The sequence below is a fragment of the Syngnathus acus genome, chromosome 13 (genome assembly GCF_901709675.1).
Source record: "Syngnathus acus chromosome 13, fSynAcu1.2, whole genome shotgun sequence".
NCBI classification, from domain to species: Eukaryota; Metazoa; Chordata; class Actinopteri; order Syngnathiformes; family Syngnathidae; genus Syngnathus; species Syngnathus acus.
This window is the reverse complement of record NC_051098.1, coordinates 5,080,556-5,108,061: the sequence shown is the minus strand read 5'-3', so window position 1 is coordinate 5,108,061 and position 27,506 is coordinate 5,080,556. Positions and strand designations below refer to the sequence as shown.

Sequence of the window (27,506 nt, the reverse complement as noted above, 5' to 3'; positions counted from 1 at the left end):
CAATCTTTTAAGGCTTCGAGATTTTTTACAAGATAACATTCTGTAGATGTTGCCTTTAAAGTAATCGTCAAAGTCATCAGATTTAAGTGCCAATTTTGAGGTCACGAAGCATTGGATTCAAGATTTTATCAGCAAATGATGCATGGCTAGATGAGGGGAAAAAAGGGAAATGTGTTTCCATTATAAATTCATTTAGCTACTTGGTAGCAACCGGCAGATGGCGCTAGCTAATTAAAACTCGTCTATTCTGAAGCTAGATCGACTGAAACATGTACAATAATAGGTACAGCATTTAAAAAAAAAGTGCTTTCCTCCCCATTTGACTTTTTTGGGGTGCTCCAAAAAGTTGTGTTCAAGAAATCTGGTACATTGGAAGCTGCTTTGTTTCAAGTGTCAATCTACTGAATTTAGTAACATCCCTTCTGTGTTGTGTGAATGTGTCCCGCAGCAGAAAAAAAAACACACACACAGAATGTTCAGATTCAACGTTGACTAGAATTTAAATAACAACGACAAAACTAACTGCCATGCTGACATGTCAGCCCAGCAAATACCTTTTTCGTGGTTGAAGCATGAAATGAATTATTTTATTGATCTAGTATCAGTATATAGAATCAATATTGTAAAATTCTCTTTCTCATTTACATTCAGTACAATTCCAGGCTGAAACTGTCTGCAGCCCCTTTAATTATGAGTTAACCCCAAAGTTATTTTTTTTAAAATCATTTTTATCTGTGCCTCACTAAATTCTGCTCGCACATATTTGATGCAGGATTGCTACTCTGTGACATCCAATTTAACTATATGAAAGCCAGTTTTTAAATGAATAGCTAAATGTCTATGATTGACAGAGGGCGTAGGAACTTGGATTTCACTTGTATTCTCTTATTTTGTGCTAATTGAAGTTATTTGTTAAGTGTTGTGTGTGTGGATTTGTGGATAGAGTAGTTGTATCTTAAAGTGAAGGGCCACTATTGAACATTATTATTCTTTTGGACACTAACATCTAATCATGGATTCAAGAGATCAGAACAGTGAGAGAGTATTCTCAACATTCATCGAATTTTAGTGTCATGCCAATCTCTATTTGCTAACAGTCATATCTCCATCAAGGATGCGAAAAAGCCTGTGCATGGTGCCAATATTGCAATAGTTCCTGTCCAGAAACTGAAATCAATATGGGATAAACCTTTATTTCCTCTTTGAGGCAGCAAAACTCAAATCTTCATTACAAAATAAACTTGAACCATTTATATTTTTCAGATTTGTCACACTATTATTTCAGTGAGCATGAATGTGCCATGCCAATCTATGAAATCAACTTTAATACATGTTTACATCACATCAGCAGGTAAACATCGGCCAATGCCTTTAGGGTAAATTTGGATCAATACATCCACAGCCAATAAATCCTTCAGTGTGAGCTTGCCTAGGCTTCACATTTGCAGCTGACCTCGCTCCGAGGCAACATTTACAAGCCCCAAACACTGCACGTTTGTCACCATTATTCATTCTTTCAGTGCTCTCATTGGTTCCACTGTTGAAGCGTGGAGCTTAGTGGACCTATGACCAACCTCTCCTTTAGAAGTAAAAACATACGGAAACAATGCAGAGCCACAAGAAACTAACAGATAAAATCCTCAGAACCCATTTCGCTGTGCTCAGGCGATCGACTTTGTGTGTTTTTGTATCTGTATGTTTGTGTGCATCTCTGTGTGTAGGTGGAGATGCCAGATGGGCTTTCAGTGTTTGGTGAGACGCACAAAGACTGTGGCATATTAATATTGTCCAGTTATCAAAAAAAGCCATGTAACAGAGTGTATACCATGGCCTCTGACAATCGGATCCATATTTTTAATAGATCTCTATAGACATATTTTATATATAGATAGTCTTTTGTTTTTGTATAACTATATATTTACATATATAATATGTAGATTTATCAAAACAATTTGATTCTAATTACAAGTAGTGGCGATTTTAGTTTGTACTCATTATTGCAATGAATTATCTAACATGTTTAAAAAACAGACAGTGTGAGTTTTGCTACACATTATTTACAAGAATTTTAAAAAGCAAACTTTCTGATATGATGCTTTCATAACGCCTTATACTGCCTTTTTATTACCCGAGAGAAAAATATTCAGACTACATGTTGATATGGTTCAGATTAATCAAAGCTTTCACATTATGAATGGATGATTTGCAGCTAATAGGCGACTACATTGGGACACTCAGTTGTTTGCAAATGTGCAAAGAGGATTTCTTTTTTTATTTAACTGGCTTGACTTTCTGTGGTATTCTTGATACATATGGACTCCACAGGTAGTCCATTCACAACCATACCACTGATTTACCACAGTTTTCATTGTCTCCCTTGCACTTGTTTTTTTGGCTCTTTGTGTCACAAATCACTGCATTCTGCATTTCAGGGCCCCGGAAGTCCAAATGTGCCATAATCTTCAATGCAGACCAAATATAGGCTTTCTCTGTTTTTGGAGGATACGTTGCTCTATGACCACACATAACTGATGATTTTTAGCATCCTGAAACTTGGGTGAAAAAGGTGGCACAAAGTACAGAGGAAGGGGGAAACAATGATTTTAATGTAACACGAGTTACTGGTATGTGAAATGTTTTGTTAAATTACTCGACAGTAGCAATGGTAACGTGTAGCTGAAGAGTGTAGCCGCTGAACCGGACATACATGATTCCACTGGCTGCTAAGCTTCTTTCTAGAAGATTGTCGACCTTTGGTCGTCACAGTCTACTGTCCTAAGCCACTTGCGACTGAGTGTTCACAAAGAATATGGTCATAAATTGACAACTATATTTAAAGTTTGTGGATCAAATTTCGTAATTGCTTTGGTCATTTGCAAACGTCCATAAGGTCCCACTCTTGAGTCTTGTGAGCTCATTTGCCATTTTTAGTTTTTCTTTCCACATCTGTACATACAACTGAACCCTCAATAATGGTTAGCTTTTTTTTCTTCATATTTCTAGGTTGTTAAGCTATTGGTGAAAGACTATTGATGTGTTACAAACCCGTATTTACAAACACTTATTCCAATGATGTCGGGACATTGCGTAGAATATAATAACAGGACAATCTTCAACGTATATTTAAATATATGAAGACAAGATTTCCAATTTTCAAATGTTCATCAACATTAGTGTTTTCCCCCCCAAGTATTCTCCCAAATACTGAATATTTGAAAAAAACAAACAAAAAACAATTAAAGAAACAAAAAACAACATTTAGTTTGAGCTCCTACATGTGGTGTATTCATTTGAATCTACTAGTTTAAAAAGGATGTAGAAATCAGTGTATTGTTTACATTTTACACATTGTCCCAACTTTATTGGAATTGGGGTTTGTATTCTAGGGGCCATCTTATGCCACGCAAACAGCAAAATGGATTTTGTCTGTTCCATAGTGGCTGTCTGCCTTGCTGCATGAAACAAGAATTCATTCTGCATGAAAAATAACAAAGCTTTGTCTTTCATATTTGAATTTCCATGGCAAAGTCTGCATTGTCCCCAAAATTCAGGCTTACAGTTTTGTGGTCTTCTAAGATGATGCCCTGGCACTTTGCAGGCGAGATGACAACAGCCGTGACAATATGATCAACATAAATGTTTGTCTTTGTAAGGCGTTGTTGAGGGGTGCCGCTTATTGGCCGAGACTGTCCAATGAAGAAGAGAGTTTTTTCTTCATCATGATGGTAGTTACATCTCAGCGTTTTAAGTATCACTCTTTTGGATGAATCCTCCAAAACTAATTTAAAAAAAAAAAATGCTGCAGCCAACTATAGCAATGTTCACAACATTGTTTCCCATTTATTCCACTTTCTTCAGTCAAATAAGTCAGAGGCAGCGAAAAGATGTAAAATTGTATGGCATTTGAGGATAAAGTGATGAATATTGATGTGATCCTTCAATGTGAGTCTGCATGTTGGTGTGTCACTAAGGCACAGCGGATCTTTTTTGGTTTTCAGGGCAGTCCGGTGGAGACCACTGCAAGGCCGGGGTGTCGGAGGGTGGCATGGCCAGTGTGCACTGCTTTAGGGCAGTCTGGCGTTAGAACGCGGCCGTTCTCCCCCACACTTCCTGTGATGGACAGACGGGCCTTGTTCCGCATGGCTTCGGAAAAAGACAGCTAAATGGGGAAGAGCAGGAAAAAGGTTTGTCAAATTATGTGTGGAAAAATACCTTCTGTACATAAAAACGGTTCTATAATTGCACCCATTTCTTTCAAAACACGCACGCATGCATTTGACGTGATCATGCATGAGTCTTCATACATATTAATTGGAACCCACACAAATATGCTTCCAAGTACAAAGTTGGGAAGGTGCAGTCACATCAAGTTGCCTCGACTCAACTCTATCAGGCCTCACTCCCCTCAAGTGTGTCAGAGTTGGTTTTCTATTTAATAGAAGTAGAGCAGTGCAAAAACTATGCTGCATTGAACAGATCACTCAGAGGAGAAATGCTAACAAAAAGAAAGAAGGAGAATAAGAGTCACTTCTTCATATGTGGCTGTCGGCCCAGTAAGAAGACACATTTTATTTGTGAGTACACTGAGATCACTAAATGGACTTCTACGGACACTGAAATATAATAAAGAAGCCAAACCAAGCTGAATTTGATAATGCGCCCGCCAACACAGTTTTATGTCATCGCTATACTGTAGTTGGCTTGCCAAATACTAAAAATAGTACCCCGTGGTACCTGCATTTCACCGACGTATGGAATTGCCACAGTGGAATTAAAATATTTGACTGGTCAATACGTTTGGATGTGTTTGCAAAGGTGTTTGAATGAACTCGTAGGCTAAATGCTACAAACTTATGACTATTTTTTTCCCACTGTGTATCCTACTTGGGCATGTGTGAATAATAAAAAGCTTTTATTTAGCATTTGGCCTACATTATACCAATATGCTAGAAACTTAAGCATGCAAACACTGTTTGTATTTTTCATGGTTTTACTATTATTTTCCTATAATACCACAGGGTATGCGCTTATGTAAGTAAATAGCCATATTCAATATGTTTGAATGACTTGCAAATATGGTCGAACATACTAGCGGGTACACTCAAACGGTCAAAAACCTTTGCCCCAGATTGGCAGTTCCTCTCATCCATAGCCTTTGACAATAGAAAAGTAAAGTATTTAGGGAGTAAAACCTGGTTAGCCTAGTAGAAATATTAAAGATGAATACAATTTGCTTCTTGAATTTTATTAATTATTTCCAGTAATTAATCTTGTAGTAAAACACTTTATACATGCTTTAGTCTTGGTATTAGAAATCTAAAATTTTGACTGATTTTCACCAATAATTGATTGGAATTTGTCGTAAAAAAAACAACAATCTAAAATCAACTTTGGAATTCCTGGTGTGAATGCACCCCCAAAGCATGGATCACACAGAAAGGCAATCACTGCATTAAATGTTGACGTACTTGATCAAGGCAAAAGGTACAAGCAGGCAACAAAGTGACAATGTGAATTGTTGACATCTGCATTTTATAGTGACTATGCTGTTTGGGGTGAGGTGGGGGGAGTTTGATAGGGTGCGGCTTGAAGTGATTCTACAATTGGGCAGGTTGTATTTCAAAAGGGAACATTTTTGGAAGGTGAGGATTTGAGAAAGACAAAGGAAAACAGAAAGGTGAAACTTTATTTCAAGGATTCAGATTTATAGAGAGGGAGTAAGTGCCGAGACCGCTTGGAGTAGGGTGGGCCACTTTACATGGACAGGCTACTCAATGATGTTGATGCACATATCATTTGTATAACTTTAGTAACACAACCCAAATGTTTCAGTTGAGGTTGTGTGCTTATTAAATGAGTGTGCATGGCCAGATATTGGAGGGGGGGTATCTAAACAAAACAAAAAAACAAGCAAAACAAAAAACTATTATTTGTACAAAGCCCTAAAATTCTTCAGAAAATGGTGATTAGGGAAATTTTTTTTTTTTATCATCTGGTCTGGCAGCTTGAAGGTCCCAGCATATTTCAGGGGGAGGGGGGTAATGCCCCTGCGGTCCACCCTCTAGCTCCGCCACTGTCAGCGCATTTTACTTCATTTAATCGGCCCTTTTCAACATCATTAAGTAGCTGTGCTACATAAAGTGTTTTTTGATCAATTTCCCCCCTGCAGCTATGCTGGTCTTCTTTTGAAGTTGTCAGGGCTGGATTAGCACCTCTTTGGTCAACAGGGATGCATAGCTCCACTAAACAAACACCTAGCATGGGTTGTTTTTGCATGTTTGTTTGAATGGAAATCACAACTACTGTATGTCACCGTACTCCTTAGCCGTTGTAATGTCAGTACTCAATGGTTTTTACTTACTAGTCTGTTGATACTCGTGGGCTTCCTTAGTGTGATTTCTATCACATTAGTGTTGAAAGTGAGAAAATAACTGATGAAAGCTCGTGTTTACGCTGAATATAATTAGTTTGTAGCTGTGAGTCGAATGAGGATATTTGTGTGAAACAGTCTGTGTAAAACCAACCCTATGTTGCGTAAAGAAACAATACATTGTCTCACGGTTCAGACTCTGAGGTTCTGAAATTTGGCTTTGTGTAGTTTGTGTGGTTTCCTGGTGCTTGTATGGACATTCTCCAGTTTGCTCCCACATTCCAGAAACATGCATATTAGTTTTGGTCTATAAGTGTGAATGTAAGAGTGATGTATTGATAAGTTGGAAGAAATATTATGATACTTTTCCTAATGAGGTGGGAAGAGTCAATTTCAACTTGAATATGATTCCGAGCCCTTTCTCTAAAACAAAACATGCACTTCCATTGTACCACAATCATCTACATCTAAAGTGTTGTTCTTATATAACAGCATGTGAGGATGGAGCTGTGCATCCCTGCTCCATTGTTTTGTTAATAATTAGCGAAGAGTACAATGCAGTTGTCTAGTTGTGTTATTAGCTATGAGCATCACCGCCACTGTCATGTCAGCATCATTTTCATCCTTATATTGCAGCCAAAGACGGTGGAACCAGGATAACAACAAAAGAAATGTACCGTAAAGGTTTTAGGTCTATAAAATAGCCGAAATAAGATTTCATTACAAAACAACAACAAAAATAATCATCATTGGTTCCACAATGCTTGACCGCACGTAGTCATGAGCACATGAAGAACAACACGGTTCCGCATTGACAGGCTCTGGCATGAACATAACAAACTACAGCGCCACCATGACCACCACCACCATAATGACCCCACCTAGACGGCAGCCTCTAAATCCTACCCCTAGATCTTGACCCCCTCGGAGCCGTACACGTTGTACCCCTCCCTATAAGTGGCTAGATTCTGGGTGCTTGGGGAGGGGCTGGGGCAGTGGGGGGGACTAAGGTCCACCTTCATGCGTTTGGCTTCGGCCCGCGACTTGTAGCAGAACTCGACCAACGCCACAAGCATGGCGAGGCCCAGGCCGCCCACGAGGATGTAGAAGACCCCGGCCACGTTAGACAGGCTCAGGGCCTGAGACGATTTGTCCTGTGGAGAGCAGGAGGGGGAGTTGTGTTGGGGAAGGGGGTGAGGTAGAAGCCAATGGGGGGGATGTTGTCGATGGTTATCAGAGTGAAAGAAAATCAAAGAAGATAAAAACAGGGGGCGAGTGAAGAGATTCGAGATGGGATGGAAAGAGTAACATAAAAAAAGAAAAAAAAGTAAGAGGAACGGGGAGAAGAGAGACAAGAGGGTACAGGGGGTTAGACACATCCAGTTGTAATTGCTTCCAAATCAATAATCTGTAATCATGTCATGCATCTGGAATGATTCTGCATTCATTGCTTCACGATAAACAATTCTATATCTACAGTTAGTACTTCTACTCCTACTACCAGTTCTCCAGTACAGTCTAGACTCGTAGGCACCAAACATATCATAAACATCTTAAATTAACAGTCTTTTAAATGGATGAGAGCCGGCAATTATCTTAGCAATGAAGAAATATGACTGCACTTCCAAAAACATTCAAAACAACTTGCATCCTTTCTGGTTTAGCTCATTGAGATTTAATCCTTGGCATAATATGTTCATGTTTTATCCTTCAATAATTTCTCCCCAATTTTGCAGGGGGAACAAACAGTTGCAGTTGGATGTGATATATTTGAGTAATTGTTTAAGAATATGACATTTTTAGTGGTTGTTTACAGTACACCGCCTGTGCAAAAAATTCTCAACAACTGTTGCTTTGGTTGCTGGTTTAAGACGACAGTAATTTTGCAGAGCAAATTTGCAAACTTTTGAAATTAAGGTTCTAGGATTACTTGCTTAAATGTACATTTATACGTCTTCAAAATACGCACTGGAACACAATTTTGCGTGTTTAGTCTTAGCTTTCCGATTATGACAATGAGATGAACGTGAGCGTAGTGCACCGTCAATATTATATTCCTGAGCCTAAGTGCAATGAAAATGAGATTGCCACAGATTGCTACAGAAACTGAACAGAAAGCGATTATCTGCTTGAAGATATTTGATGTTTTTTGCTAAATGTGATTTATCACCACATCCATATCCTGATATAAAAAATATATTTCTCTTCTGTTGTAGAGCACAATATAGTAGTATTATTTGGAGGTGTTGCTAGGACAGTAGTTGCAGTAATCTGGAGCATGTTGAGGATGAAAGTTTCAGGCTAGCATTCTGGGCTGTAGCAGCGTGGGACTGACCTTACTTCCAGAGTCCTTGGGTCCACATTCTCCCTTGTCATACCACCATTTGTTTTTCAGTTTGTCTAAGACGCCCGCTTCGCTCAGTTTCAAAACGGCAAGGTTTACCGGGGTTCTTTGCGTGTAAAAATAACATAAATAACATCATAGGACATGTTATTTTATGTTATTAAAATCTTTCACATATATGCATTGCACAGCTCAGTCACAATGTTAGCAAGTACTTCATCAGTTGAGAGCAAGTGACCTAGCATGGATCCCACTGAGTACATGTGTGTATGCTCCTTGAGGAGGGGCTGGGGGGGAGTGGAGCTACGCGAGCTACAGACATATGAGTGGGACCCACCTTTGTCACTTCACGTAACACAATCATACTACCCCAGCTTGTTCTTTAGCAAGTTGCACACAAATACTGTCCAGCCAGGAACGTTGTGGTAGCTCTGTGTTGTGGCTGGGAGAGACGGTGAAAGTGGAACGCCTGGCACAGCACGTTTAGCAAGTCTTTTGACTCCTTTGTGGCATTTAACATTACATTTGGATGATTAAAATGCAGGATAGGCATTGCCTTTTGCTTGCGACACTGTTAAACGTGTGCAATGAAATACTTGGTATTTCAGCATTTCACACCTAGGCAAATTTAAGAGGAAAATTTTACCTTTGTATCATTATATGTTATTCTATAATTATGCTCCTTTGGAGGATTAAACTCCCTTAAAAATGTTCGCACCCAAACAAAGCATAGATTTATCTTTGTGAAATTAAAATTGTTATAATAATTTATCATTGTACTTATTAACCATATTACTGATATGTTTTATTATTATTTTGTCAATAGCATCGCTATATAATTTGATCTGATTGGAATCTGTCTGGTAGAAGTGATATTCTGTAGCGGTGAATACATTTCATCATAATTCAAAAGTGGTTTGGGCATATTGTTTTCACAAAATAAATTTAAAAAATTTGAAATACAAAACAAACAAATTGGATATTTATTGTGTAATTGTACCATACCACTGTTAATTATTCATCCACAATACCGCTGAGTGAAACTGCAGCAAATACGTTACTTTTATGGAGGACCAACTGACCAAAAAAAATATGTAATACAAAATGAAAGTAAAACTAAACACAAAAATAACAATAAAACAGATTTTAAATTAAAGTTAAATGTCAAAATAAATGCACAAATAAATACAAAAATAATATATGAATACATCTAAATATCAATTTATATATACTTTTCATTTATTTTTCAATTAGCTTTTTATATTTGTTTTTATTAAGACATTTACTTATTTTTAATTTTACCAGTCCTACATACACTTTAGCCATTCTGATAAAGTGAATTTCTTCCACTTTCCTCAAATTTAGTGTCTACGTCTCTCCCCGGAGCACCACTAGGGGGCGAACATTCCTGCCTTTACAGCACTTGGAGCTTGTCCTCTTGGATCTATTCCTCACAGAACCTCCACATCACCTTGCTCTTTACTTTCAGAAAGAAGCGTCAGATACTTTGGTGTTGTTACAGTTGTCTGATAACGTTTACTGCCATCCATAAAGTGTATTTTTAGAGAAATGTTTATCCTTTAAAAGGCTCAAGTGTTGTAGGCTGTGAGAACACTGAACCTTTTCATGTGGGAAAAGGTGCACACTTTTGACAACAGCTGCAACCTTGAGTCTACGTTCAAAGCAGATGGTGTCTCAGGAGGTTTTGGACTTCATTTTTGCTCTTTGCCAACACTCTTCACCAGGGCAGATGCTTGCATTACTACAGGATGGGGGCCATCTCAGGCTCCCCAGCCGCTGATTGACCCCCGTTCCCTCAGGATGGGTGGGGCAGACAGAGAGGGCTAACCTTGGAATCCCCTCCCCCGCTGCCACATTCTCCTTTGTCATACCACCACTTGTTTTTCAATTTGTCCAACAGGCCCTGCTCGTTGAGCTTTAGCACGGCCAGGTTGACCGCATTTCTTAAAGTAAAAAAAAAAAGGAGGAGGGGGGGAGGACATAAGATAGTTTGGTCAGAGCAAAGGATAGAAGGAAAGACAGACAAGCTGGATGGGCACCAATGCCAGGTGGAAAAAGGTGAGGGACATGGGAGCAAGGGGAGGACAACTAAGAGGCGTTGGAAAGGAGATGCAAAGCACCTCAGAAAAAAACTCTCTTTATCTCTTTTGCTCTCTTCCTATAAATGTATTTTATGCAAATGCTATCTGTGCAAGAGTTGTCACACCGTGCCAGATTGCTGCTGTACAGTGTTAACCAGGGCTGTAGCCTGCTGATGGAGTTCTTGTCCCCTCCTGCAGCTTCACTACCCTCCAGCTAGTCGCAACCTGCGTGTGCGTATGTGCGTGTGTGTGCGTGTATCCACTTTCCCGCAAGCCTCCTGCTCACACCCCTGAAGGGATTGTGACCTCAAAACAAAATTCAGGGACAGAGGACTGGCTTTTAGATTTGAAATTGGATCTCAAAATGCAAGTTTTTGAAAAATACTCTGTTGTTGTCTGTAAATATGGAACATGGTACAGTCTATGAATGGGTGATGTTTTTTGAGTTTGGTAATGTGACAGCCAGCAAGATGAGCCTTGATTGATTGTTACTTGAGGAAATATGATGTCGATTTCAGTTGACAGCTTGCGGCAAAATGGTCGTCCCCTTAATACACAGGTGTCAAACTCAAGGCCTGGGGGCCACGTACGGCCCGCCACATCATTTTATGTGGCCCGCGAAGACAAATTGTGCATCAAATTCGTGTGTCATTACTAGAATTGCAAATTGTCCTCACTTCTAACAATATCTTTTTTTTTTTTAAAATATTTGACCAGTTTTTACTCATCTGATTTGAAAACGAGTTATTTGTCAGTTTGTTTTGTAGCTTTACTGTATATAATATGAGGTGCTCATACATTTATTTGGGTTGACAGTCATAATGGCCCTCCGAAAGAAGCTATGACTACAAGGCGGCCTGCGAAAAAAAAAAGAGTTTGACACCCCTGCCTTAATAGGGCAGTATCAACCAAAATGTTGTGTTTAGACAAGTGGGGGTGCATACAACATACTATTGGAAAGAACATTTTGGGGTTGACTTCCCCTCTGAATGTGTATTACTTTGACACTAAATTTCTACTCGAAATTGTGAATTGTTTGCTATCTGGTCTTGTTCGTGACTTGGGTTGACCACTGCCACCATACAGTCAGTGCTTTTATGTCAAAACACTCTTAAGTCAGGTCACTCATTTCTCAAGGCACCACTGTATTTTGAAAGCAGTGAAATGACTAAAGAACGAGAACAAAAACCTTGGCAATGCTGGGAAAAATCAGAACACATTTATCCATGCTGTACCGGTCACTACTTTTAACTTTTGAGGACTGCTTTGCGCGCAGCACAGTGTGCCCCAAGGGGTTTTGGCGTCCCCTTGACGTACACCTCAGTACTCTAAACTGAAAATACTTTTTCCTCGGGCCTGTCAGCCATGCGAACTTAAAATCATTGTCACTTTTTTTTCCCCCACTTTCAGCAGTCCTGCGGTGGAGCATGAGGCTTCCGTGTCTGTCTCACTGTCCGAGGTTCTGGGTTCAAATCTCATATTGGGCCTTTCTGTCCGACATTATTATAAGCGTTAGAAAATGGATGGGTGCTTATATTGCTGTGTGTATTTTGGATGATATCTGCAAAACTGGAGCTCATCTAGACGAGCACATGTGTTGGGCAACTGGTAAAAATGACATAATTAGAGGTTTAGTTGTCTGTGTTCACTTGGAGGGGAGAATTTTGCACGAGTAAAGAGAGTTCAGAGATATTGATAAAGACAGTGTTCTCTGGGGTGCTCTAATCTACAAACTATGATTAGCTGATTAGAGCAATGGATGACAAACAGTTCAGAAACAGTCCCATATTGTTTAAAAATTGACTTCAAAATGCAGTGATTATAATCATCAGAGAACATTCGTTCACCAACATGACCTTATGAGGAGAGGCAGTCTCACATATTCACGCTCCCAGACATGTTTTCACCTCATATTTGGGTTGATTGAGAAAAAAAAAAGATACAACTACAGATAATTCTGGGAGGAAAGACCACACACTCACTGGCTGCCACTTCATAAAAAAAAAAAATCATATTATAAACAGAGGGCGTCTAACCCTCGCCACTATTCGAGGGACTTATTTCACCACTCATGGGGAAAGTTATAGGACAGACATGATGCTTTGCTTTTTGTACAAGTTGACAAAAAGAGAGTGAGCGAGAAATTGAATTGTCTGACTCCTTATTTCCCCTCAGCTGACACATTTCACATCAGGGAAGGCACTGCAAGAATATGTGTCAAGTAAACAAATGTCTCCTGAGGGGAAAACAACAACACTTTTGTGACTTAAATTCCCTAAGTCAATCTCTGTATCCACACTGAAACGTTTGGGTTTGATGAATTTTAAGTCCCCCATTAGTCAAGCCCCTCTGGTCAGTTCCTTTTATTGCTGTTTCCTATAATTTCCCCTTTTGGTTGTGGATGCAGTGGCTGTAGCTTGAGGTTATTGCCCCTCCTCACAGTCATCTACATCATCATTATAATGATCAACACTACAATGGCTTTGCTTAGAAGAAACACAGACATAAGACAGCAGACACATGAACAGTGTTACCTGGAAGGTGACCCTGCGAAGAAACAAGTGTAAAGGAGGAGCAACATAAAGTGCCACAGGACATAACAATGGCAAAAAAATAAGAAGTGACAGAGAAACACAATGAGAAAGAAATTCTAGGTGATGAAGAGGAGATATGATGATGTCCACACATTTAAAGTTGCTGCTGGGTGGAAACTTTTTTGTGTGCAAGAAACATTGTCTTGTTTTGGTGGCTGCATCCACTGATGAGGCCATCAGAGTGTGGGGGGGAAATGTTTTTAAATGAAAGTTTTATTTGTGAGTAAGAAGTTTCCACCGAACAGCAATGACAGTAATAGTTGTGTAAAAGGCACAGCAGGGTAGGTGGAATATCGCAGCAATAGCACAGTATCACTATTGTTACTGTTTCCTATTGTTACACTATTCCACCTACCTTAACTGTGAGCCTTTGGGTGTAGCAATTCCATATCCTTTGGAATCCAGGTTGCCTCCGACTTTCATGGTGTCACAAGGCTTGCGCTGCTCCGTGTACTCATTCATGGTGGACTCCAGGAGGAAGGCGTACTTCCCCTTGGACTTGCGCACCCTCGCCACACCTTCGGCAGTGGTTTTGGTGAAGACGGTTGGCTCGGCCGACTTCATGTACGACCACATTTTCTCGTATACAGCTATTTTGGACCTCTGGGTAGAAGAGGGGGAAGAAAACAGAGGAGTTCATGAAGACAATGATTGAATATTTCAAAGCAAATTGTGTCGTCTTTGCCAATGTTTTATGGTCAGAAACGATTGGATTTAGTAACAGGAGATTTCAAAGTAAAATTTTTGATGCCCCGGCCTCTCTCCTGAATATATTCTTGAAACTGTCAGCAATTAAAGCCCAACTCGGGCTTATGTTAGACTGAAAGTCATGCATCTGCCACATTCACCTCTGGTCATCCCTGCCAATGGGCAGGCCACATTTGCAATAGATGTCGTACGAACAGTTTAAGGAAGGACCTTCACTTTGCTACAAAAGCAAAGAAGTGCGAAGAAGCGATCCACCACCAAAACGGCACAACAAATCTAAATGACAACAACTTTGAAACCTCCATATGCCACCATTGCAATAGATTGTGGATTAGGGATTGGCCTCTACAGCCACCAGCTACACAAATAGCCAGACCCGCCAAGAGGAGGACAATCAAGTGATTACCAGTGCCGATCACTGCAATTGTGTACAGACCAGATGTCCTCATAGACAGTTTCCAGGAGTGATACTACACAAGCATAGCATCTTCCGTTATTCTTGACGTGATACCACCACTGAGACCTGCATTCAATGAGGTGCTTGTTCATGTTTGCAGCTTGTGCGTGACGGACTCCTATCGCATAATAATGACACTCGCGTCCAAGAGCAGCAGCAGACACCTCCTTTTATCTTTCTTCCTCACTTCCTCTTGATATGATTTTGTTTGCCCTCCACTGTCCAAGATAGACTCAACCTTTATGCTAACAACCATCTATCGCTGTCTTGTCTTTGATTAATAAAGTGGTTAGAGAGCAGCACCGTCTGTTTCCGTTCTCCTTCTATCAATACTAACTGTTATGATTACAGTTTGTTCTAACAAGCGGTGATTAGCAGTATAGCAGTAAATTCAGTTACAATCCGCAATGAGGAGACTGTCATACAGAGGGACGATTGTATGTACAGTTTGTACATATATTGACTGTCACAAAATTAAAACTTGGGCAGATATGCTCATCACTCCAATGGTTCTGATATTTGTTTATGATTCGTCCAAATTATTCAAGAGTATACAAAAGTAGCCACAAATTTGATACCACGTTCGTATTGGATCTTATTCTACACGTGCAAGTGATTATAATGTTGTGGCCTGTTAGCGTGTGCCGGAGGTTAATGCGGCAATGATGACTGTGCAACTCCGCCGCAGCGAAGAGGGTGAAGATGTGTGATGATGTGATGTGGCTCTTTCCAGATTCTTGAACAATGAGGAAGGCGGCGAAGGAGGAAATGGATGCGAGAATTCACCTTCAAGCATCCGCACTTTGAAAAACCCATTTAATTATATATCGACACACACAAATATGCTCAGAGGAGAGGGATGAGGCTCATGCACATACATTCACATGCATCCATAGGCCTATGAATATGCTCACACTCACACACACACACACAGTCACACAAACAGACACAGATAATTAATGGTGGTGGTGAATCCCCCTCAGCTGTGGGGGAGTAAATTGCTTTTTCACCCTCCACAGATTTCAGCCTGCTCGTTATGTTGATGATGCCAGATCTGTTCACAGAAGCACAAACTGTCTGCTCTGATACCCCCCCCCCCCCCCCCCCCAAACACCTACCCCCTCCCATCCAAGAAGCCACCTAGCACACTCACTACTGCTCATATCTTTTAAATCTGTTATTTGGTGTGTAAACACACACAATGAGCACAAGAGTCTTTGGAATACTACAGAGCATGACTACATGTGACAGTGTGCATTTAGCGGTTCCCCCTCGAGACTCCACTGCAATCGTTGTCATTACCAGAAAGTTGTGAATGAATGAAGACAAACTTGGGCTTCTCTCAGCCACTTAGACTTCATGCCGCCACTCTCTACCATGCCCCGTCCACTCATTACTCATTAAGCGTAAAGTGCAAAGTGCTCTTACCCACATTTGTGTGACTCTTGCCTGTGTAGATCATACTAAACTACTTGAGACAGTTCCACAACATTTTCTGGAGGTTTGGGGTGTGGCAACATATGGCAATTGATCAGATTTTTGTGATTAAAAAAACATCCTCATAAAATATCAAACATAGTTTCATGCTTCAGCAATTTGGCATATGGCAACTGATTTATAATGCACATTAATTACACCTGCAGTACTAGTGTGAACATTATGTACCCTCGCATGCACAATAACGGCTCAAATTTAAAACCAGGTTCTATTCAGGCACTAATTTTCCACAGTTTATCATTGAGGGTCACTTGTGAGCTGGAGCCGTTCCCAACCTCACTTTGTGTTAAATGTTGTCACAGCTGTCTGCGCACATTGCTGTTTCTCGAATTAGGTCCACCCTTGCGATCTACTAGTTGTGTCGGTGCTGGATGGCTAATCATATTTGGTTTTGGTTTTCAAATTTTTAATCTGTGCCACTGGCAGTTTAAATCGTGTAGCTGTCTTTGCAGGTGAAATCAGGCTCCATAGTTTCTTCCTCTTCCCTGTGTGCTAGTTTGAGAAAAAAAAGCTTTTTTATTCTCCCGGCAGCATTCATATTCATTCTTGCAGTGTCCTCCACAATTCGAGACATACCTGGTTTTATAGATAAGACCAGTAGCAAATCAGGTCACGGTGGTTTGTCGATCCCCAGAAAGAAGCAAACAGTGCTATTAACAATTTTACACCAATTTAGCTCCAAGCTAGGTGCACTTCAGTGCCATTTCAACAAAGCTTTTTTTCACTAAAATCTCTGGAAATGACCGTCGATTTATTCTTCACCACCCACCTGCAGTGGAATAAATCAGTTTACACGCTCGTTTGTCATCGTCCTGCCTACAGTCAGAGCTGAATTCTACCGCTCGGCTTTGTGTCTGACACCGCAAAGTCTGAAACCGGCTTTCTGTACAGGTACCGTGGCCAATGCCACCGCAGTTGAATAGTGTGTTTTACATAAAATCTCGCTTTGCTTAATCACACAGCCTAGTTTTCTTTTGGTATTCTTTTGTCGGGCTGCTTATGGCAGAGAGAAGATTTCATGCCCCAGTGTTGCTTATTTATGGATGAATATGGTAAACACAAGACAAAACACTTGATGTTTCCCAAATATCATATTGTGTTTTGTAATCACATTTAAGTGCAAATGATCAAGGGCATTAAGGCCATACCCTGAAGAACTCCTTAGTAGAACCTGAGTCCAGTGTCCCATAGGCTATCTCTGTCTGTTTGGCCAAGTCTTCAGCACTCTCAATGGGGGAAACCATCCTCTCCACAGTCAGGAAGGCAGCGAGGTTGGCTGTGTAAGACGAGATGATGATGAGGGTAAAGAACCACCACACACCTCCCACAATACGTCCAGACAGAGACCTGGAGAGAAGACAGATGGAGGTGGAGGAGGGAGAGAGCGCGAGAGAGATAGAAAGGAAGTGTGGTGCAAAGGAAATGAGTGGGAAGGGTGAGGAAGAGGAGGATGGGTGCAACAGAAGGAAGAGATCAGGAAGGGGATTTGAGATGGATGTTAGCAAGCAGATGAAGAAGGACCAAGGAAGTGTGAAGGTTAAAGGGATAAAAAAATAGATGAGAACAAGAGCGATGGAGATTAGGAGAGGAAAAAACAGACACGCTTAATTATTACTTTGTTTTTGCAAAATGGTTTCACCCACTTTGCATGCATGATTTTGACAACGTTAACGGCCAAGTAAACCTCTTTCATTTCTCGAACTCAGTTTAGTACGCACCATCAAAAAAGACGATGGAGCTGATTGTGATTTCAGCCCCCTTCTACCCCACACACCCTCTCTTTTCTCTTCCTCCATGTTTACCCTTTCTATCTCACAATTGAGAGCGAGCACATCAACCTAAGTGGCAATTCTCGCTTTGTTTGCATGAAATTGTTTTTCTGTGTAAGGGGAGAGAGGGAGGAGTGAACACTGGTCAAATAGAAGTTATTTTCATTTAAAGACCTTGGAATGGTGTACATGAAATGCTTCCGTAAAACATTTAGATGTTTCTTCTCTGTGCTTCTGTCGACATGAAGGGACACATGAAGGAAACCAGTGATTTTATCATCACTTTGGAAGTGTTGTCAATTAGTTTTCAAAAAGCTTTTTTTGTAAAGCTACTCCACCCACGTAGTCCAGCTTTCTCACAGTTTCTCACAGTTTTTTCTAATGTACAGGTGAAGCAGGCCGTCTGTGTAAAATATTTGCAACTTGGAAGCAAACAATTTGGGTCGTCAGATTCCAAAAAGCCTTTTGGGGCAATATATATGTACATTCAGAATGTGATTGACTCTGTGATGGTATCAGTTTCTTATCGGGAATTCTCCTTATAACTTTGAGAAAAATAAATACTTAGTTGCTAGAGCAGTTGGAAAAGTTGCTAAGGTCGACCAAATTGCCAAGTCAGCAAGACTGACTGTCCTTTCGTAATTTAGCTCCTCAATATGCATAGAGCTTTGAGTGCTCATCAGCAGGGACGTGCCTTGAACTTCAGAAACGTTTAAATCTAAAAAACACCCTGACATTGACAGACCCATACTGTCTCCGTCAGCATTGTGAATAAAACGCTCATGATTGTGTCAGAGTTATGTAAAGCTCTGACAGCTTCCGAAGATGAATCATTCGCCACGGACCTGCATAAATGTATTTACCTATCGAGTCCTCCAAACACAAGAAAACATTTTATAACAAAAATCACAGGCTCACCGCTTCGGGTCACATCAAAAATGCTTTGAACTTCCAATCTTAATGTTTAAAAGGCTTCTCTATCTTGGGACATGTACAATAAAAATGTCCTTTAGGGAAATAGATAAATGACTTGTCTAGCAAAGAATGCATTGCCCTTGACTTGTTTGTGTGCGTTGCCAAAGAGGAAGAGAACATGAAAGAAGCGGTGGTTATTAAACAGCATTTGGCCTTGCACCAAGTTAGCGATGATGTTTACCTCCTGGAGGTCGATGACGTGTGCTTCATTCAGATAAGGCTGTGACAGAAAGCACACTTGCATGCATGTGACCAAGTGTGTGCGTGTGTGTTGCTGGATGAGTGAAGTCCTTGATTCTTCATGTGACACGAATTTGAACACATTTATCTGACGGCGCAAATGTGCGTGTTGATATGCAACAGGCAACTTATTCGCCGACAGGTCATGTATCATCTATGATAGCCAACAGATTGCCTTTCCCAATCGTTGTATGTGAAAGATTAATGGCGTGTCGTTTCTTTTTTTCTCTCACAGCCTGCACATGAGACTTTTCAAGGGAACGTTGCTTCTTTGCATGCAACACAAGAGTGTTTTTACTCACCGTGCGGAACCAAACAATTTCAGTGAGGCTATCTCTTCCATTTTGTGTGTCAATATTATTTTCGAACAGCGCTGTATAGTTTTCTCTGTATATAAGTGCATCTCTGAACATTGTGCTCCACATAAGCATGGCCTCCAATTTTGCCCAGGAAAAAAAGGGTTTTCTAAACAATAGTAGTAATACGAAATAATTTCTATGGCATGCTCAGATGTGGCAACCTGATGCAAAATATTTCCCTCTTTTGGTGAATGTCTCAATTCAGTGCACTTGAAGACATGGTAAGGCTTGAGGGCACCACGAGCAGAGAGTAGCGAGATTGTCAGTTGAATACAGTCATGAAACCAAGCAGAAGCTTCGAGCTAATACAAATATAGTCTGAAAGAGAGATGGAGCGAGTCAAACAATTGTAATGGTGAAAAAGGTGTTGAATAATAATAATGATAATAATATCAGTGGCTGTGATGACTAGATGACAATGTATCTTCCAGCATTGTATTTCTCCCAAATTTTGGAGGTTGCCACTTGTTGGAAAATGTGAGTGGTTGATACACCTTGTTTGATGATGTAATCAGATATTGATGTTGTTGAAGCAATGAAAAAGAAAATTACTTTGGCTGCTGTAGCTCTATGATCATAATACAAAGGGAGCAAACAGACAGTATGTTGACAATGGTAGTCCCAATAACAGGTAGTCCTTAATTAGTCGTGGTGAGTTGCAGAACGAAGCAGCATGTGCCACAGTTCAGCTGCATCTGAGTCACTCACTGTGCAGTGGGCCTAAGTGTGGATGTTGCCATAGTAGCAGTTTTATCCGAATGGTACAACATTTCTCCATTAATAGAGCAAAGAACTGAAAAGAATGCATTTTTTTTTATGAACACAATATTTGTATTATTATCTTAAGAACAGGATCTTCTCACTACTTGCCAAACTGTCATGATGTGGTCCGCTTGTCCATCTCTTGCCCCCTTATAAATATTACAGACAGCACATTCAACCAAATACCATTTTTATTTGAAAAACAAACCTGTTGTTTTTGGTTCACAAGGGCCCTACCGATTAATCGACCTGAACATTTCGGCTAAAATTTTTATTTTTTGATTTTTACCTCTTTTGTAAACATATTAACACATTATAACATAAGACAAAGACAATGATGTGCAATGATCAGACCGTGAATTTAGGCGAGCAAATTTACAGATGGGTTGCAGTTAATTGTGTGATGGCTAGTTAAGGATCTCCCCGAAACTATTATTAGTGAATTGCAGTGCACTGTACAAGAGGATTTTAATTGGTGACCTTGTGACCAATTTGAGTTGGTAAGCTTCAGTGCACCACTGTAGTTTGTTAGTCATTCCATTAGATGGATCTCTTGCAATCATTAAGTATTCAAGCCACTCGGGGCCATTTACTCAATACATTACGCACACACACATGCATGCGCACTCGCGTGCACACATACACACACAGACAAACACACATATACACTGGACTGTAGATCTAGTCGCAGCCGCCAGCCAGCACAGATGAGAGCTGTAATTTCAGATGTTTATTGACAAAGACATCCAATTCCTCTGAGATGTTTTCTTCTGATCGGTTTACTTCACTCTGCTGCACTCCTTCTCGACCCTCCTCCCCATCAGCATCACTTTGCTGCCATTAATGTTAACAATTCCAGTCCCATATTACCCACCTACCCATCATCGTTTTTCCCCTGCACCTTTCTGCAGTGACCTTGCCAATCAGTGACATTAACACCCTACAAGTCCCAACCGAAAGATGACAGGCGGGTGGTGTAAATGTCTTCTCAAGGTCAGTTTGACAATATGAGCCATTGTGTGTTAATGCTTTCATGTATCCTGCCACTCACTGCCATGCATGTGAACACCAAGGAATGTGTGTGTGTTGTGAGCGTGCATATGTACCACCGCACACACGGCTCTTGTCATGGAAAGTTAATTAATTAAGTCGAGGATTAGACAATGGATCAGCATGAGCACCCTTGAAAAGATCTGCCGAAGGATGATAAGGAAATCTTATAGAGAGATTGGATGTGATGGAATGTAAAATTGGAAAGGCGCGATCTTTCCAAAAGATAGATAAATATAGATGGTGCAGGCTGTAGAGTGAGAGTAAAAGACCTGAATAGAAGTGAGTGTAATACTCAGACTGCAGAGATGACTGCAGCAGCAGGGAGAGAGGGATGCAAGCCGCATACCAATCATGGCAACTCAATACGCAACACACACCGATTCTCGTTCGCATGCACACACGCACACACGCACACACACAGATGTATTTAAACGTGTCTTTTCTTGTTTCCCCAAAGATGGTCATGAAGGTTACAAGAAAGAAAAGTGCTGTATTTGAGAATAAACAACAGAAGGTCACAAAATAGTTGAGCACGCACAAGGCGTTTTATTCAATAAGTATTAGCTCTAAGATGTTTGCATTCAAGCAATGAAAACCTTTTCCTTGGGAGGTCTTTGACCTCACTTTGTTTCCAGCTTCACTATAAATGTCAGCCTGAATATCTCCATTGATGCCAGATAAGTGTTGAAATGATGAAGATGGAGAAGATCAAACTATGAAAATATTAGCAACTCATGTTCATGATGCTAGATGTTCCAAACTTGGAAAAAGTTCTGTGTTCCCTTTGACCTGCTTGTACATTAGCTGGTCTACACGTGACTTTTTATCACCTCTGTCAAGGAGGTCGTAATAGGTCATGTTTGTTTTTGTTCATGCATGTATTTGTAGCTGCAGTCTCTGCAATATTCTTAAATTAAAACTGTCTCCACTTCTATTTTAAACAGATTGTGGCAATTTGCTTTTACTTTGGAAAACAATAATCATCATTGTTGTCTATTTTCTGACCTGTTGCAGACCAAACCAGGAACTAAATCATAATTAATTTGTTTGTGCATTTTCCTCACTGTCAATTTGAAATAATGTCCTGTTTTGTAATTAAAGACTGGAAATTACATTTCCATTACTTTATTGACAGGACAATCAACTGACTAATTGATTATAAAAATAATCATTAGTAGTTGCAGCCCTATTAAATAATCAATCTGCTGCCTTAATCAGGACATTTATCGCACTCAGTCCAGCACCCGTAGTTGTTGCACTGCTCCTGTCGCTTAGCAACCATGAAGGCTAGTGGGCATTCGTGACATGTTATTTGACTCCGTGCAAGTAATGTTTTCTAAGGTCAAATGTGCACAAAGTTTCATACAATCTGCAGACTTAACTGAATCACATTTTAAGAATCCTGGTATCGGGGGTTCTCTATACTGGAGCCGGAGCCAGGCGTCCTTTTATGCAGTACAGACCCAAACCCACCATTAGATTATTTTGACAAACGCTGAAAAATAATCAATGCAATTTTGGGGAAATACTGTACTTTTGGTTTTTCAGCTTTCTGGCAGCTGTCTGATTACACAGACTACGAAGTGTGTGATTGTAACATCTAAGTGACAATGAGGAGAGAGACAAAAGGAGAAAGAAAATTCAAGGTAAAAATATTTTTAACTGTTGAACAGCAGATGAACATTGTTTATTAATTTAGATTGTTTGGAACAACAGCTCAAATTTAAAACATAGTTGAGCAGGTATCATCTTTCTTGATCAATTTGAAAAGTACTCCTTTTCTTTTTATTTTGTCTGTTGGTTGGTGATGACGTATATAGTAATTGATGTGGATATTGTTTCTCACATGATAATGTTCTGGACCTCAGATTTGTCCTGAACTAAACCACTGCAACTTTTAATTGAATCAGCCTAATAGGGTTGGCGTTGTAGACTTAAAATAAAACACTCTTCACAGAAATCCCATTATTAATGGTAAAGCAAGTGACATTACGTTGTTCAAAACAAGTTTTGTTCTTTCATTGTTTCTCTCTTCTGGGATTTGTGGTATTTCTCCTGATACCAAACAGCCTCCCCCCCAAGTTTGAACTTGCATCAACTTTTGCATAAATAATAGAAATACTTAAAAAAAAAAGTTTTTGTTTTACGGATAGTGTGAGAGAGAGTTTATCCTCTTGGGGGAAAAACATGTAAATACACACAACTCCATTAAATGAACATTTTAAATGTTAAATTTAAATTTGTACTGGTAGTGTAGCTTGCAATGCAAAGAGTTCAGTTTTTTTGTGGAGAGACATTTGCTTTCGTCCCGTCATTTTCTGCATCTCGACAATATTAAAATTATTCGTGTTGACATTGTAGTAACTTGATTAATTGCCCAACTCTGCCCCCGTGGTAAATAACCACAAAGATATTCTCAGTTAAACAATCGTATTTATTTCTTTAAAACAATACTGTAGTTTGGATTTATGGAGTTTTGTTGTTTTATATTTTATGATATTCTTTATTTTGTTAAAAAACATCTGGTGGATGAAACAAGATGAGGTAGAAAATAAAAAAGTAGATATAGGACAGCTTTCTCTTTGCAAAATTTTAATCAGGCATTTATAAGTGCACTAATCCTAGTCTTTATAGCAGTTGTGCTGTATTGGAGGTGACAAGGCCGGGCAATTTCGATGATGAACACCGTTATGTTAAGTATCGCATTATCGCGAGGACAGCTGCACATGCAGACACACACACACTTGAGTTAAGAGAATGGAGAATTTTTGTGTGTAGGTCGCCTGTGTGTATGTGTGTGTGTGAGGGTGGTGTGTGAAGTGTACTCTGCATTGTCAGGCGCATTTTGCGTTTGAGCGAGAATGTTGATGCATGTGGATGGCACAAGTATTTTTTAGTATTGTGGTTGGAATGGACTTGTCATTTGCACAAAGTGGGATTGAGAGGGAGAAGACAGCTGCTGGTGAGCGAGGAATCCGAGACAATGAACAAAAGTGAGGATGAGAGCAAAAGAGAAGGCTGGAAGGGTCATGGCAGATACAAGTTTTGTTCATTACTCCAAATGCTGCTGTAGTTGTTAAAGCAGATGTGAAAACACAGCACAGAAGGAAAAAGTTCTTAAGGTGAAAAAGTTTGCAAAGACAGAAGGCCCTGCAGGTTTATTTTATTTTTTAGGGTTTGTTTTACAACAGCTATTAATGTTGAGTGAAGAAGGAGTTTGTTGTCTTGAGGCAAAAAAAAAAATTTACTTTCATCTGTTAAAGTCTGTGTCTAGGTTGAAGACCCAGAGCTGAATATTCAACATTGTCTTATCATTTTAACATGCCGAATACTTCCTACAAATACCACGCACAAATCCAAACAAGAGAAAAAGGTGACAGAATTGGTTCTTAAGAATCTTTTTTTGACTGTGTGGAATGTTGATCCAGTTTTTGTGAATACAACAAAGATGTAGGCAGCAAAGTGGGCTGGTGAGTCTTCATCCAAAAGCCATGAACGATTAACACCAAAATTTATGCGCGCATATGTAGGCATGCGACAAAGGAACTCAATGTTTTTTATTTACTTCTGTCCTAAGGATGCCTCTCCTTTTTCCTGACTACATGCACAACACTGACAACTAGAAGAACCATTCATGGGTTACCATGGTAATGAATATATTTTGTTGATACTGAACACGTTAAATATATAGGTAGTGGTAAGTCCGGATGAGTCAGCAAGGACGTGCGCTGTGAAAAGAGTGCCAAACAAAACATGCGAGCGACATGCTGTCACATTAATTACCAGTGATATGAACATTGTTTTGGACATTCTAGCTAAAATGAATAGTTGTAAAAATACATTTTATAAAATCAACCAAATTTTAATTTTGTTGAATGATTAGTGGGGCACAGTCTCATTGTGGTCAATCTTTCCTCAGATTTGATCTCTTAAGGTCTTCGGGATGACGTCCATCAATATTTCAATAAACTGCATTCTCAAGTTATCAATAATGGAATGCCATATTCATATAAATATTCTAAAAATACAGCTGGACTCTGCCTCTTCGGTTGTTCATTAAATATTTAAGGACACCTAGCAAACTGTGAAATGTCCCACCCTTTCTCACCCATATAGACAAGGACGAGGGACTGTGTGCCCATGTTTCCTTTTATACTTCCGTATTTCACATTTATGGCGTCTGCATCTTCACACAATGTCACGGAGCAGCAACCCAGGTCAGTACTAAAGTGAATAAAGTGTTGGGGATTGTAAACAGTCTGTATCACAATATCCGGATGCGGCTTTTGCCTTAAACAGACATGTAGTATATTTAGCAGAGTATTCTGTGGAGGAACCACAAAGGGTATCCCCCCCCCCCCATGCACGCACACACAGATACGTCACGAAGCACATCTTCTACACTCACCGCGGTGAGATGTCGCAGCCTTGTTGCATGAAAGCTCCCAGTGAAAACCAGAGGGAGTTGAAGATGCCAAACTCATTTGGAGGTTGGTCGTTGGGGCCCTGCTCTGTGGTGCCCTCCTCTGGTTCCTCAGCATGCCACTCATAAGGACTGAAGCGACTCACCTGAGACAACACAGGGAAGCGTCAGTAGGGTAATAGAGGGAAACTCGAATAAGAATGGGATTGACACCTTACAAAAGTCATGCCAGTACAATAAATGTATAGTTTTGCTAATTTTATCCTCGTCGACTTTCTCCCGGTCTCATATTATCAAAATTGAACAGCACAATGAAGAAGACGATTCAAATGGCAATTATAATTGGACCAAACGATGTAATCGTTAATTCATTCTGTTGTGAAGTTTGCCATTCAGCTTCTTGTTGGGGAACAGTAAAAGACAGGTGGATATGTGCATTGAAAAGTTCAGAGATCAAATCAAGCTCACTTAAGGTCATTTTAGGCTCATCGATTCTTCCCTAAAGCAGAATAGTCCTAACTTTTTCTGAGTAGTGTGAGCAATTAATTCCTCTATTCACGATTGAAAAATGATATTGCTTGGCATATGTGAAAATCATCCACAACGTTTCATATAATTCCTGCAGTTTGTGTCCAGTATAGTCTAAGTTTCATCCATTCATTTAGTAAAAACACGACTTCCCCAGCACTCACCAAAAACAGCACTACGCTGACTCCGATGTAGGCAAACACGATGCACATCCAAATTTCATAGGCCAGCGGGTCCAGGAAGGAGAAAACACCTGGTTTGGACTTCTGAGGCTTCTTAATCATGATGGAGATTCCCAGAGACATGAAAGGCTTTGAGAAGTCGATCACCTCTTCTCTAACCAAAGTGATGGTAAGTGGGGCCACTGCAATCTCTGCTTTCTGCATGGAAAAGAGGGTTTCTTTTATAGTTTAAGGCAATTGATTTCCAGAAAAGCGCCTTTATCTGTCATCACCATTTATGCAAAAAGAGATAGTAAAAATAGGATGATCATGGGAAGAGCAAGGACAACTGAATGGGCAAGTACTTAGATTAGTGTAGTTTGAGGCAGGAGAAAATGAGGAGCTGAATCAGTGCATGGAGATAGAAAGAGGGAGTGAGTTTAAGATTGATCAGACTAACCTAGTGCAGAAGTTAGAGGAAGTTACAGAGCATTAACACGCAGAAACAATTGTGACACAAAGACAAAAAGATAAAACAAAAAGTGGATGAGAAGAGAGGCTTTCAAATGTGTTTCCCTTTGGGAGTACACCGAGCACTCGGAACAAATCAAACCTGATTAGTCGACGTTATGTTTCCGCAGTGTCACCTTCCATCAGGAATAGTGCAGGCCAATTATTTCTGTTGCTGCTGTGCAACAATCTCAGCTTCCACACTTTCTCAAAGTGATGACTGACATTGTCTTCACTCACAATGTGCATGGTGTCGACAGACAGCATAAATTGGTCACCATGCCAAATTCTTCAGGAATTACTGAACCCTTCAAGACCAAGCTTGGCTGGAGGAAAGATGCATGCAAAGCTTCTGATAAGCATATAAACTAGCAGAGTGTGAGAGCCCAAGGTGGGGTCACGGTGGCAGGAAAAGCTACTAATTGAAACGGCAGTATGTTCTGCATGGAATGTGAAGTTTTACCTAGTTTTTTAGCATCTGTGCTTGGCACACCCTGAGAAGGTAGTTTGTGTACAGATTTGCATAAAAACACAATTTGTAGCCTAATTTACAAATATTATTGGATCTTTGTAATGATCTACCAAAAACATATGTACAAATTATATGGCGTCTGACTCCAAACAAACACTGCACATATTTTGGTACCCCAATCA

General features: G+C 40.0%; 1 protein-coding gene across 8 annotated transcripts in view; it reads right to left on the bottom strand.

The window, feature by feature from the left end:
* Window positions 1–3,499: 3,499 nt before the first annotated feature.
* The window catches only part of gria4a (glutamate receptor, ionotropic, AMPA 4a), a 68,866-nt gene continuing 44,859 nt past the window's right edge, over window positions 3,500–27,506 (bottom strand). The window contains exons 12-18 of one of the 8 annotated variants that reach the window (XM_037267022.1): window positions 26,346–26,561; window positions 25,639–25,799; window positions 17,221–17,419; window positions 13,766–14,013; window positions 10,564–10,678; window positions 7,387–7,524; window positions 3,500–4,159 (exon numbers count right to left, since the gene is read on the bottom strand). In XM_037267022.1, coding sequence (XP_037122917.1) covers window positions 3,995–4,159; window positions 7,387–7,524; window positions 10,564–10,678; window positions 13,766–14,013; window positions 17,221–17,419; window positions 25,639–25,799; window positions 26,346–26,561 — 1,242 coding nt within the window. In that variant the 3' untranslated portion in view covers window positions 3,500–3,994. Of the gene's footprint in view, window positions 4,160–7,251; window positions 8,821–9,940; window positions 10,679–13,765; window positions 14,014–17,220; window positions 17,420–25,638; window positions 25,800–26,345; window positions 26,562–27,506 lie in introns of those variants that run through there. The other 7 variants (XM_037267023.1, XM_037267026.1, XM_037267025.1 and 4 more) reach the window with 7 other exon arrangements.